The sequence below is a fragment of the Protopterus annectens genome, chromosome 10.part0 (assembly GCF_019279795.1).
Source record: "Protopterus annectens isolate FY-2018-M chromosome 10.part0, PAN1.0, whole genome shotgun sequence".
Lineage (NCBI taxonomy): Eukaryota > Metazoa > Chordata > Ceratodontiformes > Protopteridae > Protopterus > Protopterus annectens.
The window spans coordinates 1,096,980,928-1,096,999,845 of NC_056744.1; the positions used below are offsets into that span (position 1 = coordinate 1,096,980,928).

Below are 18,918 nucleotides of genomic sequence, written 5' to 3' on the forward strand. Positions count from 1 at the left end.
TTAATTCAATACAACATAAGTGAGTATGGTGGTAGAAGCCTTTACTCACCACAGGGGTCAGTTGCTTTAGTAAATACCTTGTGTGTTTGTGTGTGTGTGTATGTGTGTGTGTGTGTGTGTGTGTGTGTGTGTGTGTGTGTGTGTGTATGCATTGAGGATCACACATGTGCATGCACACACATACACAACACACACACACACACACACATATATATATATATATATATATATATATATATATATATATATATATATATAAAATATGTTTGAACTATTATTGTTCTTGGGTGACAAAGTCTACGAGATTTAATTATAATGACACAGGGAAATCAAGATAATTTTAATGTGAAAAAGTCTCTTAAAACAACTTACTGACATTCTTTTTTATAATAAGGAATACAACTTGCAACTAGAAAATGTAGCCTGAAATGACTGCACATGTGGTTGTGAAACATGGCTTCTCAGAAACGGGAAAGTAAGAATAAAAGCAGTCAACAATGACTATCTTGTTGAGTTATTACGAAATTATGTTGTTAAAGTAATTTGCTTAGATGCATCCATTATTGCTGTTATAATCCATTATTTTCCAGCATTTGAATATGGATTGGACACAGAAGCCAGATTTTAAAGACCATAGAACACAAGCAAAATAAGCTACAGATGCAACATGTTGGTTATTATAATAAGAAAGCACAGTTGGATGATTTTTACCTGATTGTCTGAAAGCCAGAGTGCTGCGAGCTCTTTCAACTTGGTGAATGTGAAGGGTAAGTTCTTCAGCCTGAAAACAGGAAACATATTTATTAATAAAATTGCTGTGCCATCATATGAGAACTATGAAAACTCGTTAACTGTCGGTGAAGGACAATTGTGATAATTTTGATTAAATAAGTTTAAATCCTTTGATTAAATAAGATTAAATATTTTGGCTTGCAGAGTTGAACAGCAAAAATAGCTAAAGGGACTTTTACAGTTTTGATTGTTATTGTTATTTCCTGTTTTTAATTTAAATTACAATGCTCAGAAGAAACAATTGTACTTGGCAAATGTTCTTTGGATTAACGTCTTAACTGAAAATAACTACAGTAATGGTACTAGTTTAAATGTCATTTTCAATCTAGAAGGTGATATATCACTTTGTCAAAATTGTATTGGCAGACTGTCAACTGAACAGGCTTACAGTATGGAAATGGCAAGTCACCAGACACCAAAATGCTAAAAGAAGTCTTAAATGAATAGCTTCTTTTGAAGGAAAGACGAAAAAAAAATATACTGCAGCAATTGAATGCCTCTTCATCCATAGTACAGCAGCTTTGGGCTCATGTTTAGTAAGGGGGTCAAGATGCTCTTCCACCCAGCACCCCCCCTACACACACACACACACACACACACACACACACACACACACACACACACACACACACACACACACATACACACACACACACACACACACACACACACACAGACTTTTTTATTTTGAAAGTAATATAGTCTTGAGAAGACTATTTTCACCTTTGGCATTTTAATGTGCCCTGAGTTCATTTTAGCATTTTACTGTGTTTTTAGTTGCTGATTCATTACAATTGCTTTGTTTACTTGATAGTTTGACAACTAATATTCTGCTATGTGACATGCAGCCAACCAGCTAAATCAAGGCTAGACTACAGCATTTAGAAAACATGATGATTTAGACACTGTCTTTGCTATTCACTATTCCATAGTAAAAAGTAAACAATGTTGTTTGTCTTTCGGCTTTTCCCGGTTAGGGGTCGCCACAGCAGAACCCAGGTCCGCTAATGATTAGCAGTAGAGTTTTCACGAATGCTGAGGTGCCAGCTCGATGTACAACCTTCAACGAAGGCATGCCCATTTATGCATGTCTTTTGAACGCCACTCAACTGCGGGGAGGACATGCAGACTCCACACAGAAGGCACTCCCCACACTTCAGCCGAGAATCGAACGGGAGAACCTCTTGCTGTGAGGCAATAACGCTACTGCTGCAACACCGCGGCATTAGTAAAAAGTAAACAATACCATTATACCATTATAAAATATTTCATCATACCTGAATGCAATTGGATGGGAAACTGGAAATTCATCCCTTGTTTGGCACCTATGTCTCTGATGCAAACAGGTAACCTGTAAATGGTTCATCTCCCAGGCCCATGCTTACACTTATCAAGGGTATCAGAACTCATCAGAGATTTGGGATGCATGGATAGGCTTAAAAATGCCCTTGTGGTTGTTAACCTAGTAAGCAACTATGAACCTATGAATGTGGCATGAAGAACATGATAAGCTTAGAGCAAGTGAATTACAAGACATTTACACGTTAATTCTACTTTGTTATGCTGACATGTATGAACCTATGAACCTATACCTCTATTTGTCTAGAGAACCAAATGGAAATACCTCATTCTTGCCTCTGGGTTGCAACAGAACCACTGCAGTGTTACTACACATTTTAATATTTTTTACTATATTTTTTGCACTTCCCTTCAAGGAAACTGCAAGAGAACATCTACTCCTATATGTTGACATATGAGTGGAGAACTTTACTTTTTGTGTAAGGAAACGGTGGATGGTGGAAAACCAAAAGTTAATTGCCTATAAACATGATCAGACATTATTCTAAGTGACCACTTCAAGTAAGTGTCTTTATACAAGTAAACAGATGGCCTGCATACATATCTAAGTATGATAATTCAGTGACTTTAGAAAATAACAATATGAGGGGCTGTTGCACTTAAATATTTTATTCACTACTAGAAGCTGCTTTTACTCTATATTTATGTATGTCAGAAAAGGCTACAAATTGCTAGGTTTATGCACAGTCAGTAGAACCAGTACCTTGATGCCTCAGCAGCCTAAACTTTTAATAAATTCTGTTTAGAATGTCAGTTCTTCAGTGCTGTTTGTCAGAAGACAAAAATAATATGATTATATGTGTTATTATTGTGTTTATATTAAATACTTATATACCTATCAACCTCTCAGTGCAAGAAATCTGGACAAAGCTTAAAATAATGGGGGGGGGGGGCAAAGGCCCAAAATAGGAAAAGATTTTAAATATTGTTCTTATAAACTTAGAAAGATGCTAGAACAACATGATTTGTGTTAACATGCATTTTCTGAAAGATATGAAGGCTGAAACTCGGATGTATGTCATTATTTAGTGACTTCAGTCTTCAGTGAATTGTCAGAAAACCACAAATTTTGTGAGGAGCAGACCAAAAAATATGAGGCAAAATTCTGGACATTCTGCAAAAATCTGGACAGTTGAGAGGTATGGATACTTACAATAAAGTGGCCGAAATCTCTACAGTTAGACCTTTGCATTGACTGTTTTGTTCGATTCTCAGCTAGAACGTCTTCTGTGTGAAGACATGCGTGAATGGGTGTACCTTAGTTGAAGGTTGTGCGTCAGAGCTGGCAACTCGGTACGTAAAAATCTACTGCCAATCATTAGCGGACCGGAGTTCCGCTGTGGCGAGCCCTAACCGGGAAAAGCCGAAAGACCCAACAACCTGCTATACATTTGCTAAGCACAATTAAACCAATGAATTGCTTGTGAGTATGGTTGTGAACAATGTCTTCTGTTCAGATCGTTTGCAGATTCTGTAAAATTTGTTGTATATATGCTAATGTGCTATAAATCCAGGCAATGCCCAAAAAGGGTCCTTTAAAGATCACTGCATCATAGCAGTCAACAAACAGTAAAACAGCTAAGCAAGTATATAATGAAATAAATACCATTTAGTGAAATACAAGAGTTTATCTGGAAATGACAAGGGCCCAATATCAAATTATAGAAGTTTAGGATATCCTGTCTAGCATTCAAAAAGGGCAGCTTAGAAAAAATGCTCACATACAACATCTCATACTAAATCTGACGTAAAGGGCTATGTTTTTTCCCAAGGGAAGAATGTACAGAATTTTCGCTCTTTATTCCTGAAAACTGTGACCAGCTAAGTGATTTTGTTAGATTCTTATCACTAGCTTATTATACACTTCATAAACTCAGCAATATATGCTTCTGAGGACATTTGAGAGTTTCTTCTTTACTGACATGTCATCCATTACCTTAGCACTTGAACTTAGCACCAAAGAGGGCATTTGTACTGTAATAGCCCTTTGGGAGAAAAGGGTTTAATCTGAATGTGAGTCATTCAGCAAGCATAATAAAAGATGTCTATACTTTAAACTGTTTTGGGTCTTAAATTTCCTATGCTTCAGCCTTATAATTGGGATTTTAAACATTTCATTGACAGTAATGTTGCCTCTCTTGTGTCTTTATCTGTGCATGAAGACAATGCTTTGCCATCAATAAATCCACCCGCCCATAGTTTCAAGTATTTGGCTACAAGCCTGATGTAGAAACTACTTAAAAATACAAATCTTCCTCTCACTGTACTGCATATATCCTTAGATAGAAGCAGATGCCGTTGCTGCCTTTGTGAATCACTTTACACTTCTTATGTTTCCCAGTTTTGGAAAAAGGCTACAGATGTCTCCTTTATAAAGGTGGGCCCCAAAGTGCATTTAATACCAACCTTCTTATCGTTCTTCTTTTTCTCTTTTATATATCTGGAACTCCTGTGGTATTTATAAAATATTACTTCCTACCCCCCCCCCCCCAACCATGAGTTTCACGGCTTCACACAGGCCATGCCACTGAAACTGCCACCATTTGCTTTTTAAAGTTTAAAAGCAAAGTTAGTTGAGTCAGTTCTGTTGGATTCCAGATTTTAGATTTATAAAAACCTTTAACACTGTAAATGATAACCTTAAACTGCATCATTTTGCTGACTGTAGGCCTTTTCCAGCAGCCTGTCTGGTGTCAACATCTGTCTTGCATTTCATCATGTAAAACTAATGACATGATTTTGATGTAAACCTGCTCAGTATTATGATGACTCTGTTATTTTGTGCTGCCTTTGACATTCAGCACACTTATCTTGCCATCTTTAGAGTAACTTATCCAAAATTGAAAGTTTGCTATCAGAATCTGACCACCATCTCTATGCTGCCAAATCCAAGGTCATGTTCCTTGTTCAAATTACTGCTACCCGCTTTGACCTACTTCTTTTATAGACTTAGTCCAGACAAAAGTGTCCTCAAATTGGTTGGTTTTACAATATCACTTGATGTCACATTGAACTGAGCAACTAAGGCTGACCAGTATATCAAATCAACTGTATTACAAACCAACAAAAATGGGCAGATCTATTTTGATAAACACATAATGATCAATTAATATTATGGTTACAACTGTTAGAATTAACTGCTCTTCATTTCTAAGAATTTGAAACATCCTTACCAGCCTTAAGCCTGGGTAACTTTACACATTTCTATAAACTTATTATTAACACTAGCCAGAATTCCAGCTGGGAATACATTAGGGACTCAGCCATGTTCCTCTCTCAGCTTACTGTTCATTCTCCGTTCTCTCCATTTTATCTGCTTCACTCTTGCATCAAAGCTCTTCCACTTCTCTTGCCCAGCAGCCCTGCCTTTACTACCTTGTAGAATTTTAGTTTTATCCTATGGAGTTCCATACTCCATGGATCATACTACATGGTTCTTATCAGTCCTGACTTCTTGACACTTATTGGTGTAGCGTCCATGCCTTCCTGCTCTATTTTACTTTGTGATTACTTCTTTTTGGAAGATGTAGCATCAATATTATGATTAGAAACATCTTTTAGAAACGGATATTGTTTTCCTACTGGAGTAGTTCTCAATTCAACTCAGTTTCCTTTTGAGCATAATATACATTGTACTATTAGCTTCTTAGCCATGGTAAGTGGTGCCAAATGTCCTGAAACCATGAACACCTGCATTTCCCACCATGTGATCAATTCAACCCTCTTATGAAGTTTACATTGGCCACTTCAGTCACCCTCATGAATGGCCCATCCAAAGTCTCTGTTTCATTTGACTGGAGCACTATTATTAGACTGAGTCCATTATGTTATCTGATGCCGTCGCCAAAAAATGGAATTCTCTCCCTCCATCTCTAAGAATTTCTGAGAACTCTGAACACTTCAAAACCCAGCTGCATTCTTACCTCTCCCAAAAATGGAAATGCAATTGCACTCCACCTACCTAACCTGTTTAATACATAAATACTTTATAACACACAACGTTGGTTCTTCCTTACACACTATTGATTAACCCTATGTACTGCCTTCATGCCAATGCTACCTCTATACCACTCTCAGAGGATTTAAATCTCTGTATTAATTTAACTCATGCTAATATTCATGCATAAAGAACTCATCCATGCTAATGTTACTTCTGTATCATTCTCTGATGATTTAACCCTCTGTATTAATTTAACCTTGTACTCCTGTTCTCAACCACTAAACATGTAAATATGCTTTACATCCTTCTCTAAGCTGCTGTTTAACTTTTGTTTAGTTTTTGCTATTTTGTATGTAAAATTTGCTTAGTTTGTTTTTGTTTCCACTATGTATTGTACTTCATATTATGGAGCTTGTACTATGTATTATTGGAGCTTTTCTCCCCGGGTCTCCACTGAAAACGGGCTCTTTGAGCCCAGTGGACCTCCCCAGTCATCAAACTGGAAATAAATAAATAAATAATGCTCAACCTCAGATACATCAAGATCTTAGCTCCACCCAGTCGGAGAGTTCTTGGCAGGCTCAATCCAGTAGGTTCTCTTAACAAACTATGATACTACACTCCAGCACTTACATCCACTCCATCCATCTAGAATTCCCATAACCACCACCAATTTTCCACTCACAATTTTCCAACAAAACAGATCCACTAGAGACTCATCATGTCAAATAACTTTCATAATCTTTGTATACTTATCCACCTCATCACTCTCTGGCATCCAGCCTACATCAAGCACTCCAATATCTTCTTACAGACGTGACTAGAAAGTTGATGGGTGGATGGACCCTCATGCTTAGCCATTTTTTCCATAGCTCATATTCAGAATGGAAGCACTTAACCTATCAGGTTAGGAAATAATTGTTATTGACTGCAGCTACTACCCATTTGTGTTTTATTTATACATATACAGGCATGCATACCAAGTGATTTAAATACTTTCTGTGATTTTTTTTAAAGAAGTAGTTACTGAGACTTGGCAAAGAGAGCACTCCTTCAATGCCTGGGTTTTACATTTGTCTTCAGACCCAAATGGCAACTGTTTTGGAGCCTCCATATTTATCAACTGGAAAACCTATACCTCCAAAGTAGTATATGCTCAAAAATGTCAGACTTAATGAACCTAAATTTCTTGACCAGTTGGTAAGCAAATTTACTACAGGACACAAGACTCGTTACCTGATTCTTACAAATATGGCTGCCTCTTGCACTATACCTCTAGTATCTTCTGTCCACAAATGTGTGACCTTCTTCTTTAAACTCCAAAAAGCCACTACAGCAAACTCCAATGAATTCAAAGACTATAAACATGACAACTATGATAAAATATCAAAAATCATGTTTGACTGCACCACCCCTGACCTTGAAATAACAGCAAGTTCACTAAGGAATTCTTTACCTATTTAGTAAAAAATGTGTAGAGCTAACAGTCCTTACCAGAACCAAATATCATGAGAAATAAAAAAATGCACCCAGATGGTTCCCTACCATAAATACATTCTGATACAAAACAAAGAAACTCCTTAAACTATAAAGCAAATCCAAAACCCCTCTTCTCAAGGAAAACATCAAAATCATTCCGAAATTATTCTTTAGCTATGTTAGAAAACTAGGAAACAATACAATTCCTATAAAATATTAGTATCTTGGGGGGTTTCTATGATTGCTCCCAGCTTGCAAACTTGGTAAGCCAGACACCCTTGACATTTGCCTTGACTTTCATGAAATAGATACCAAAGAGGAGTGACACTTGCCTTGACTTCCATGAAATAGATGCCAAAGAGGAGTGGACTCAGCACAAAGCCCTGGGTGACTCCACTGATGACCAGCTTCTTTGTTGAGGTGGTTTCTGCAGTCCTAACTTCTGGGGTCCTATCTGTAAGCCAGCTTGGTAGTTCAGGCTCCACTGAGTGTGGCTGTATGTGCAGTTTTAGGTGGTGTTACTGTTGAGTGATTTCAAATTTGATGAAGATAATTTTAGTAGGCGGAATGTCTGGCGGGTGTCTTTGAGATTTGGAAAGATTGCATTTAAATGCCTCAGAATAAGTAGCTCTATGTGTGAGATGAATACTATGAGTGTGGGTGTAGTGTGTGTGTTTCTGATAACCAGATTGTTATTCTGAGTGCTTGTATGTGATAGGTTTCCCTCCAGAGACATTGCATATATACATGCCTTGCATACTGTGTTTGTTTCTTAGGATTAAATGGTTGTTAGTGAACATTAGACAATTGTTACATAGTCTCAAGATACCAATATCCACCAAACTGGCTGTGGAGAAATTGTGAAAGTGCATAGCCATGATGTCAGGCCCTTTACTTGGTGATACACAAGGGTGTCATGTTTGAGGGGTTAATAGTGGGCTCTCTAAGGGTGCTTTTTGGACTAGAAGCTTGACTAAGCTAGGCTATATAATACTAAATTGAAAGGGAACTGTTCCTCAATGCACAAACGAGCTGCTCTGTGCAACCCAACATGCAAAGTAGTTGCCCTACACCCATTGAGTTACTGGTACAGTTTCAAGTGTTGTTTTATTGGGAAAATTTGGTTTCTAGGTGTGTGTCCATATAGGGCTCTACTAATGGGTGCTGCTCAATGGGCAATGCCATGCAACCACCCCAAATTTCTACATGCAGTTAAAACACAGGAAACTGGCTTCTAAGTCCTCTGGCCAATAAAACGACCACACTTTTATGCAGGTATGTTTGTATTTGGGAGACATTTCAGTGTATTTAACGATAATGAATAGACCATAATTCCTTTTACAATCCATGACACAATCTACAGTAAATGGATATCTCTGGCATTCCTGGAAGAGTGTTTGTCTGAATGCAACTTATTGGCACAGTGATGCAGAGAATGTTGCCACCTCACTGGGCTTGTTCTCTAGCAGAGTTTTTGGTTGTGATTCCTGTTATGTGGATTCTGCATGTCTTCTCTGCCTCTGTGAGGGTTTTATCCAGATGCTCTGGTTTCCTTTAACATTCCAAAGACCCACCCTAGGTGAACTGTCTTTCCTCCAATCTGTCTGTATGTAAATGTGTACAGTGGCACTGTGAGTAATATTATCATACCAGAGCAAGAGGTTCTCTGGTTAAATTTTCAGCTGGGGTGGCTTTTGTGCACAGTCAACATGCCTTCTCTGTGTTCATGTGTATTTTTTCTCAGTACTCAGGTTTCCTCCTGCATCCCAAAGTAATGCAACAACTGAATTGGCTATGAAGAATTGTCTGCAGATAACTGCGTAGGGTTGCATAGTGGTGTACTGAATAGCACTGTTACCTCAAAGTAACAGGTTCTTTGGTTAAATTTTTGACAGAGATGCTTTGGAACACAATCTGCATCTCCTGACTGTATCCATGTGTATTTTCAATAGGTACTTTGCTTTCTTCCCAAATCTGACATAAATGTAGCAGGTGGATTGGAAACTCTAAATTGTTCATGGGTGCATGTTTGGAGTGTATGTGATATGGAAAACAGCCCTTGAATCCTCTTCCTACTTGCCTAATAAATGCTGTGGATAGCACTGCAGGGATGGATAGAACCATGCAGTGTGCGTGTATGTGTGTGTGTGTGTGTGTGTGTGTGTGTGTGTGTGTGTGTGTGTGTGTGTGTGTGTGTGTGTGTGTGTGTGTGTGTGTATGTTCACTGAAATTTCCAAGGGCAAGGAAGTAGTTGGCCAACTACACAACTTTGCCATTTTCCCCATTGTAGTGTGATATCGGAGTTGGTATATATAGTTGGGGGTGTGTGTGTGGGAGGTGCAGCCTCCCACATGGGTTTTATTTACTTAGTTGTGGGTTCCATTGTGCTGTGGGGCAATTGTTTCTTTGCCCTTTAAAAATTCAGTGAATTGCTGAAGTGATTTTTGCTGAATACTGGTCGAAGAAAGGGTGTTCACTGAAAACATTTGGTGAACTAATATAGACCCCCTCCCCGCACCACACACACACACACACACACACACACACACACACACACACACACACACACACACACACACACACACACACACACACACACACACACACACACACACACACACACACACACACACACACACACACACACACACACACGCACACACGAACACATGCACACACGCACACACACACACATACACACAAACAAGCAGTGAGTGGCAGCAATGCTGCTCACATGTCCTCATTAGAGAGAGGTGCTGTAATTCAAACCCCCATCCCCCAACATGGGGGAACTGGCTATAGGCTGCTTAAGCCTTCCCCCTGCCAGCCCTCTAGTTTCACAAGTCAACATCATAAGATCATGGGAGATTACTAGGCTATCAACCAGGAGGTTATTTTAAGCCTAGCTGTTTCATCCCAATGTAATACCATGAAAATGCTAGTCAATACCCAAGACTGCATTTAGTGATGACTGCCCATGTCCAGGAGGGTTGTGGACGCTATCTCCAGTAAGAATTTATGGTGCCCCATCCACTCGTCCAGTTTCTTCTTGAAGTGTATCATAGAGGTGCTTTGTTTCACATGAATTGGTAGCCTGTTCCAAAGACGTGGCAGTCAGTGAGAGATAAATCTGTCCCTCCAGCATATCCTATTTAAGTCGCAGGTCATATTTAAGTCCCTGGAACAGGTAGCCCTATCCCTATCCCCATTTCATTTACCTATATGCAGAAACCTTTGAGGTCTCTCCTGTTGCTGCAGGTGCTTTGTATGGCTGCCATATGGGGAATTACACTAAATTATGGGCTGGATTAGTGCTGAGTATAGAGGGGTTATACCCTCTTTTGCTCTCTGCATTTACTAATCGAGCAGATACCCTGCCCTGCCATGCCCTGTACCAGTGGGCTGGCATAATAAAAGTCCTTGATTTTGATAGAAAGCCAAGTATTTTCCCTCTCTCTCTCTGAGGAAGAGTGACCACAGAGATAGCATATTTGACTAGAAGGCTATGAAAGGTGCATGAGTGTAGGGTGCATATTCCCTACAGAAATGCTTCAAAGCGCCATTATAATTTTTCTCAGTCCTGTTTATGTTACACAACTTGTTATGCCTTAATACCTTGTATACAGTTTATATATTTCTTTGTAATGATTTCAATTTCTGATTAGATATGCACTCAGCATTTTAGAGATGATGTTTTGGGAGCATAGGATGGTCAACATTTCATCATCTATCCATTGTGATATCTTAATAACTTTTACTGAAGGGAAAATAACCAAAATAAAGCAGGAGTTTCTTCATTCCAAATACAAGTCAGCTTAAGAGTAGTGAGCTGTCTGCCTAAATCACATCATGGTCTACATCAGGGAAAATCCCTAAAAAGCCTTTTATCTCCAAGGGTGTTGTGCAATTTCATTTCTGCCAGTGTAGTTTCCTTTGTTCCCATTCACACACAGACACACACACACACACACACACACACACACACACACACACACACACACACACACACACACACACACACACATGCTTGCACATACATGCATGTGCACAGACACACACACACACCATGCACACATACACACACGCACACACAAACCTTTTTCTGGTTATCACTTTTAAAGTATCTAGGAGATCTGCCATTCCCAGATCTTACCACAACATCAGCATCACTCTACCAACTGGGTAAGCAAGGTTCAGTCACCTTCTGTCCAGGACTAAGAGACAATTGAGTGACTACCATATATCTTTCTACTAGTTAAATAAGTTGATCCAAGTAGTGGGGTTGCCTTGTGACACCTACCATCTTGTAGCACCTAGCAAAGCCATAAAGAACTGGTTGAGGATCATCATCTCCAGTGCCTTTGGAGTGCTGCTGATCTCTGGTTGCAACCACTTGTGGGTTAAATGAATAAGGTCAAACATTTGCTAATGAGGTGGTCTCTCCAAATTGTAGACTGAGGCATGGAATCTTAGAGCCACTATGACAGGTGTCATTCTGCTGTGGACTAGTACATCTGCTTTCAGTTTGTCATAAAAGTTATCACTGATAATTTTTTCCAGAAATTTCATAGATATTCCAGTCACTAAGTCTTATGACTATTCACACCTTGCCAGTATCCCCCTTCATGCTGCACCTCCTTTAAGTCATAGTACACTTTCTGGGCTTTCACAGAACGAGCAACAACTGTAGCCCTCTTGCTCAATGACCCTTTTAGGAGAAAGCACTCATTTTCTGCAGGAAGAAACTGAACTTAATATGATATACTGCTGTTGGTCCAAGCACTCCCTCTGGATTATAAACATAACAACTGCAGGTATATCTGGGTTTCTACGAGAGATACATATTTTGTTTGTAGATCTAACACACTGTGTTAGAGCACAGAAATATTTGGCTGATGTACTTCCGCACTTTCGGTTAACCTTAAGGACAACATTTGATTTGCTTCCTGAAGTCTATTGCTGATGACTGGTTTCCTGAAAACACTTAATTAGAGATTCAGTAGTCTTCTCCATTTTCCAGTGTGATGCAGAACATATGCTCAAAGGACAAACAACCATCTTGCGACAAGCTTTCCCTAATATTGGCACAGGGTATAAAGTTATTCACCACTTGTATCCAAATGAAAATAATGACAAAGGCACTGACACAAGGGGTTTTCCTTTGTATGGGCCCAGGGTATCCAAGTTAAACAAAAATAATTATAAGTCAAACAGTTCACAGGTTCATAGTTATATACTAGGTTAATGACCACCAAGACCTTTATAAACCCTAGCTATGCAATCCAACATAATTGTGTCCCCATGTATTATAGGCATTCATTAAGAGGAGGTATGTTAGTTAGGAAGTTTCTAGAGGTTATGTGGAGGGGGTATGTTAGTTTGGGCATTACTTTCTGCCTATGTCTATCAGAGACACGGAGGCCAGACCTGGGGTGAATTTCCAGTCTCCCATCCATTGGTCAAGGTTACACTGAAATAAGGTTAGGGATGGACTCTACATCACATGGATGGGGAGCCTGTTCCACAGCATGGGATCCTCTGAGACACATATATGTCTCAACAATATGCCTTATTTATGTCACAAGCAAAACTGAAATCCTTGGATCTGGTGGTCCTGATGCTGTTCATTTTGCAAATAAGTTCATAGGTTCATAGGCTGACACTAGGCTAACAACCACTAGGGTCCTTAAAAGCCAATATATATGCAACCAAAATGTGATTAATAAATTTGATTTATACTTGATTTATAGGGGGTGATTTACTGACTATCTCTCTAAATCAGAGACATAGGAGTCAGACCAAGGGAGAATTTCTGATGACCTATCCACTGGTCTGAGAAACATATCTGTCTCTCCAACATGACCTATTTATGTTGCAAGCAAATTTTTTGTTTTTTTTTACTCTAGTAGTTTTGATGCTGTTTGTTTTGCAGATGTGAAAAGGATCCCTAAAAACTGGGTCCAGGGATACCTTGTATGCCAGGCAAAGATCACCTCTCAGAAGTCTATATGATGCTGAGTAAACAGACAGAGCTTTGAGGCTATCAGCATAAGACATTGTGTTTACTCCCTGTATTCCTTTTGTAAGGAACTTTTGTGGACTTCCAGTTGCTGCATGTGTCTCGGCAGGTATATACCAAAGGGGCATTATACTTTATGATAGGCCTGAAGAGAGCCATGTACAGTGGTATGATGACCTCTCTGGACCTAGATGTCATGCCTTTGCTTATAAGTTGAGCAACACAGAAAGATTTTCTTATTATCTTGGACACATGTTGGTCGAAGGCTAGGTTACTATCTACATGAGTTTCTAGATACCGGACTACTGAATCAACTTTTAAGGGTGTTTTATTGATGATATGGTTAGACGGGGTGGCAGACTTCCCAAAAAGTACTAAAATGCATTTCTTGGTATTGAATTTTAAGCTATGGCTTTGGCACCAAGTGTTTGCTTGTATTAGACCTTCCTGAAGGGTGTTCTCATCTTGGGGGAATTCAATGACTGCTCCAAGTTTGCAATCATTTGTGAACCTGGTTAGCAAGAGGCCTTTGACATTAGCTTTGATATCCAAGAAGTACATACCAAAGAGGAGTGGGTTTCACACAGAGCCCTGGGGGACTCCACTGGTGAATGGCTTCACCATTTCTAACCTCCTGGGTCCTATCAGTGAGCCAGCTAGCTATCCAGTGTGTTATAAAGGGGCTTATACCTAGTTCTGTAAGTTTGTTGACAAGGCCTGTGTAGGATTTTTCATTAAATGCCTTAGCCAGATCTAGGTAGGCAGTATGCACAGTCTTCCCCTCATCCGTTGCCTTAGTGACCTTTTCAAAGAAGTCACCAGATTCAGTAAGCATGACCTTCCTTTGACAAAGCCAAACAGGGATGGAACCAGTGTCTGAAGGGCTCCTATGTCCATGTTGATAATTTCCCTGATCAGACTTTCCATGGCTTTGTAAATAAGGCTAGTCAGACTAATGGGAGTGTAGTTTCTAGGATCTATTGTAGACCTCTCTTGTGAAGGGGGATGACCGTTGCAGTCCTCCATTCACATGGCAGAAAACCTGTTTTAAGACTATGGTTAAATAATGACTCCAGGGGTTCTGATAAGTATTTCAGATTATTCAGGAGGCGTTTTGAGATTTTATCTGAGCCCAGTGAGGCTGCATGCATGGCTTTAGCGAGTGCAGCCAGTAAATGCTCCTTACTTATAGTTGGAGGGGTTATGTTTGAAGTTATTTCTGGTGGGATGGTTGAGGGTGAGAGGGGGTAAATCTAGAACTGAATTTGTCCTCTAACAGGTTTGCTATATTGGGAGACTCAGTGAATATGGCACCATTAACCACAAGTTGCTGGCTGCTGCCCTTAAGGTTTCTAACATAGCTGTAGAAGGCCTTATAGTTATCTTTCACCTGGGAGGATATCTTAGCTTCAAAATTGACATTGCTTGACCTAATTAGCCCTCTTAGTTGCCTACTTACTTTGATGAGAGAATTTTTATCCTTTGGTGACCACCCTTCCTGATTTTTGACACAGTTGATTTTCCTTTTGTTGCATATCCTGTTTAATTTGGGATGCCAACAGAGCGGTTTGCTTCTGGGGCTAGTTCTCTGGGCTTACTTCTGGTAGGTACAGCAACCTCTTTGCAGTCATTGACATGGTTGTACAGAGTTTCTGCGAGCAATTCAGCATAGGATGGTGTGTTCTTGAGGTTTGGAGGGGTATTGAATGTGCAAAAGTTCCATCAAAGCTGGATCTGAGGATGCCTTGTATGCCAGGCATATATTGCCTCTCAGTAACTTTAAGTAGAAAGAGTATAGAGCTAGGGCTTTAAGGTGATCCCTATAGGACAATGTGTTTATACCCTGGATTCTCCTTGTGGGAAACCTTTGTGGGCATTCCAACTGTTGCATATATAGGTTCATAGGTAGGTACTAGGCTATCTGCCTGAAGGCATTTATAAGCCTAACCGGAATGTGTTGGCTTTCGCTGCCCCCTTAGATTAGTTCCCTGAGCCTCTGTCCAGCACAGCCATTGAAGTGATCCCTGGGGTAAACTTTCTGTTTCCCATCCACTCGTCAAGGTTTCTCTTGAAGAGGGTTATCGAGGAGCTCTGCCTAATGTAGATTGGAATCTTGTTCCAGAGCATGGGAAGTCTCTGGGACAGGAGTCTATCCCTCCAGCATGTCCTATTTATTGTTGTGGTGAGGATTAGATCCCTGGAGTGTGTGGCTCAATGGGATATGGTTTTCTTTAGGTGGAGCATGTCCATCAATTCTGGGTTGGACATGGCCTTGTATGTCAGGCAGAGATCACCTCTGAGTAGGAGGTATGCAACCGAGTACAGCTGGAGTTTCTTCAGTTGAGCTGCATAGGGCATCTGGTTGAGGCCAGTGATCCTCTTGGTGAGGTACTTCTGTGGTCTTTCCAGTTGTTGCAGGTGTCTTGTAAGGTACATCCCAAATGGGGCATTGTACTCTATGATGGGTCTGATGAGTGATGCGTAGAGGGGCCCAATGACCTCTTTTGATCTGGATGCAAACCCTTTTGTGATTAGATGGGCCACATAGAAGGATTTTCTAACCACTTTGGCAATGTGATTATCAAAGGAGAGGTTACTATCTACTTGGGTCCCCAGATCCCTTATTACGTCTTCCGAATTTAGGGGGCTACCACCTATGTGGTAGTTTGTGGGTACTTTGTTTTTTCCAAAGGGGATGACTATGCTCTTTTTGGCATTTAGCTTGAGGTCATGGTTTTGACACCAGGTATCTGTCTCAGTGAAACCCTTTTGGAGGATGTCTGTGTCAGCCAGAGAGTCAATTATAGCCCCTAGTTTGCAGTCGTCTGTGAACTTGGTCAGCCATAGTCCTCCTGCGCTTGTCTGTACCTCTGAGAAGTATATGCCGAACAGGAGGGGTCCTAGGACTGAGCCCTGGGGAATGCCACTGGTAACCGGTTTAGAGTCAGTCCTAGCTCCTGCAACTCTTACCATGTGGGTTCTGTCCATGAGTCAGTTGGCAACCCATCTCATGACGTAGGGGTTTATGTTCAGGCTGGTGAGCTTGTCTATAATACCTGAGTGGGGAGTGGTGTTGAAGGCCTTTGCAAGGTCTATGTAGGCTGTGTGGACCACCTTTCCCTTGTCTATAGCCTTGGTAACTATCTCAAAGAAGTCCACCAGGTTTAGGAGGCATGATCTGCCCTTAATAAAGCCAAACTGGGTAGGGTCCAGTGTTTGGAGGTTCTCAATGTCTCTGTTAATGAGATCCATGATGATGCGCTCCATAGCTTTGCAGACCAAGCTAGTCAGGCTTATAGGGCGATAGTTCCCAGGGTCTATTGTGGCTCCACCTTTGTGGAGTGGAATAACGGTTGCTGTGCACCACTCTGTGGGCATGTAGCCTGTGGAGTGGCTGAGTTTAAACAGTGTGTTTAGGTGAGGGGTTAGTTCATCTTTGAGCTCATGTAGGATACAGCCTGGGACACCGTTTGGTCCCATTGATACTGTGTTTTTGGCTTTGGAGAGGGCTGTTTTAACCTGAGTGTCTGCGATTTAAGGGGCACTACATTCCTCTGGTATAGTTATGGGCCCTTTTGAGGGTGAGAGGGGGGTGAAGTTTGCACTGAACCTGTTTGCCAGGATGTTGGCTATATCAGTCGGTTCAGTGTATTTTGTCCCATTCTGCACTAACTCCGAGCAGATTCGAGAATTGCCACTTAGATTCTTGACATAGCTAAAGAATGCCTTGTGGTTATCTTTGGAGTCCATGGCAATTTTTCTTTCAAAGCTAGCCTTGGATGATTTTATGAGGGAATGTAGTTTCTTGCTGATACTGATCAGGGATGTCTTCCCTTCTTGGGATTTTACTCTTTTCTGTACTAGTTTCCTCCTTCTACTGTATAGCTTGTTTATGGCAGGGGTCCACCAGACTGGTTTCCTTTTCTTGGAGGAGTGAGTCTTGGTTTTGTTTGGGATAGCGCAATCCATGCATTCTTGTAGGTGCCCGTAGAGTGCATTAGTAAAGGATTTTGCAGCTTGGACAGCGTTATCCTTTAGCATGGGGGCTTTGATATTTGGTTAAGTACATACTGAAGGGGATGTTACAGCCAATGATGGGTCTGATAAGGGCTGAATAAAGTGGCACTATGACTTCCTTGGACTTGGATCCCATTCCCTTACTTAACAACTCCGCCACCTAGAATGATTTTCGTACTGCCTTGGCCTCATGTTGGTCAACGACCACATTGCTGTCTGCATATGTTCCCCGGATCCCCGACTGCTGTGTCAACTTTTAGAGGTTTCTTATCGATGGTGTAATTCGCCTGAGTTGCAGTTTTCCAAAAATGGATTATAATGCACTTTTTGTTACTGAGTTTTAATCAGTGACTTTGGCACCATTTGTCTGTGTTAGAACCTCTTGTGGAGTATGGAGTTACAACTTCAGGAAATTCTATTCATGTTTTTTGTCTTTCTTATAATAGGGTGAATGACAACATATTCTTGAAGTGTTACTATTCCTAGTCTCCACAACCAGTTATCTACTGACATCAGGTACTCATTTGGAATGGGATCAGGACATACACACTCACTAGCTTAGAATCACATTTTGCCCACTGGATCTCTCCAACATATACCACAATTTGAGATCTCATGTCACAGGACTGGAGAATAGAACAATCTCTGTCTCAAAGATTTAACAAAATATTAACTTTTGCTGAAGGGAAAATAACAAAAAACAAAGAAGAGTTTTTCCACTTCAAAAACAAGTGAGCAGAAGAACAGTGAACTGTCTAAATGAAATGATTGTAGGTTTGTGGTCTGTTTCAATGTTTTTTAACTAACATACAAGGTAAGGGAACATTTCAGTTGCTCAAAGCACAGTTTATTCATATCAGAAAAGAATATAGTTTCGAAAGCAGAGTCCCATATGAAACATAGTCTTTCAATAGTTATCAAGCCTTCCCCATCTGATAGCAAGTTTAAGCATAAGCTATAGAAACAACAGCCAGGTTTCCATTCACTAGCAAACAGAAGTCCTTCCCCTATCAGGCCCTTAAATAGTAGATTATAACCCAGTGATGAATGCTTCAACAGACATACTATAACATTTCTCCAAAACTAGGACTCTTTAGTTTTAAAGTTCTAACACTCTTCATTTCTAAGAATAATCCATTGGGCTAAATATTCCTTTTCCATAGAAGGAAACTGGTACTTCCCAAAGTCATTTGCTTTTCCACAGAAATGGATGATTTTAAATTTCTCTCTTGCTACAGCTTCGCCTTGTCTTAGCTTCCTCTAAATAGATATCCACCTGCCTCTACTTCTGTTTGGAATTAACATTTTTTAT

General features: G+C 40.2%; 1 protein-coding gene across 1 annotated transcript in view; it reads right to left on the bottom strand.

Annotated features, from left to right (window-relative positions):
• The window catches only part of LOC122813494 (leucine-rich repeat-containing protein 7-like), a 638,320-nt gene that overhangs the window by 560,739 nt on the left and 58,663 nt on the right, over positions 1-18,918 (bottom strand). The window contains exon 3 of the mRNA XM_044085838.1: positions 712-781. Coding sequence (XP_043941773.1) covers positions 712-781 — 70 coding nt within the window. The remainder of the gene's footprint in view (positions 1-711; positions 782-18,918) is intronic.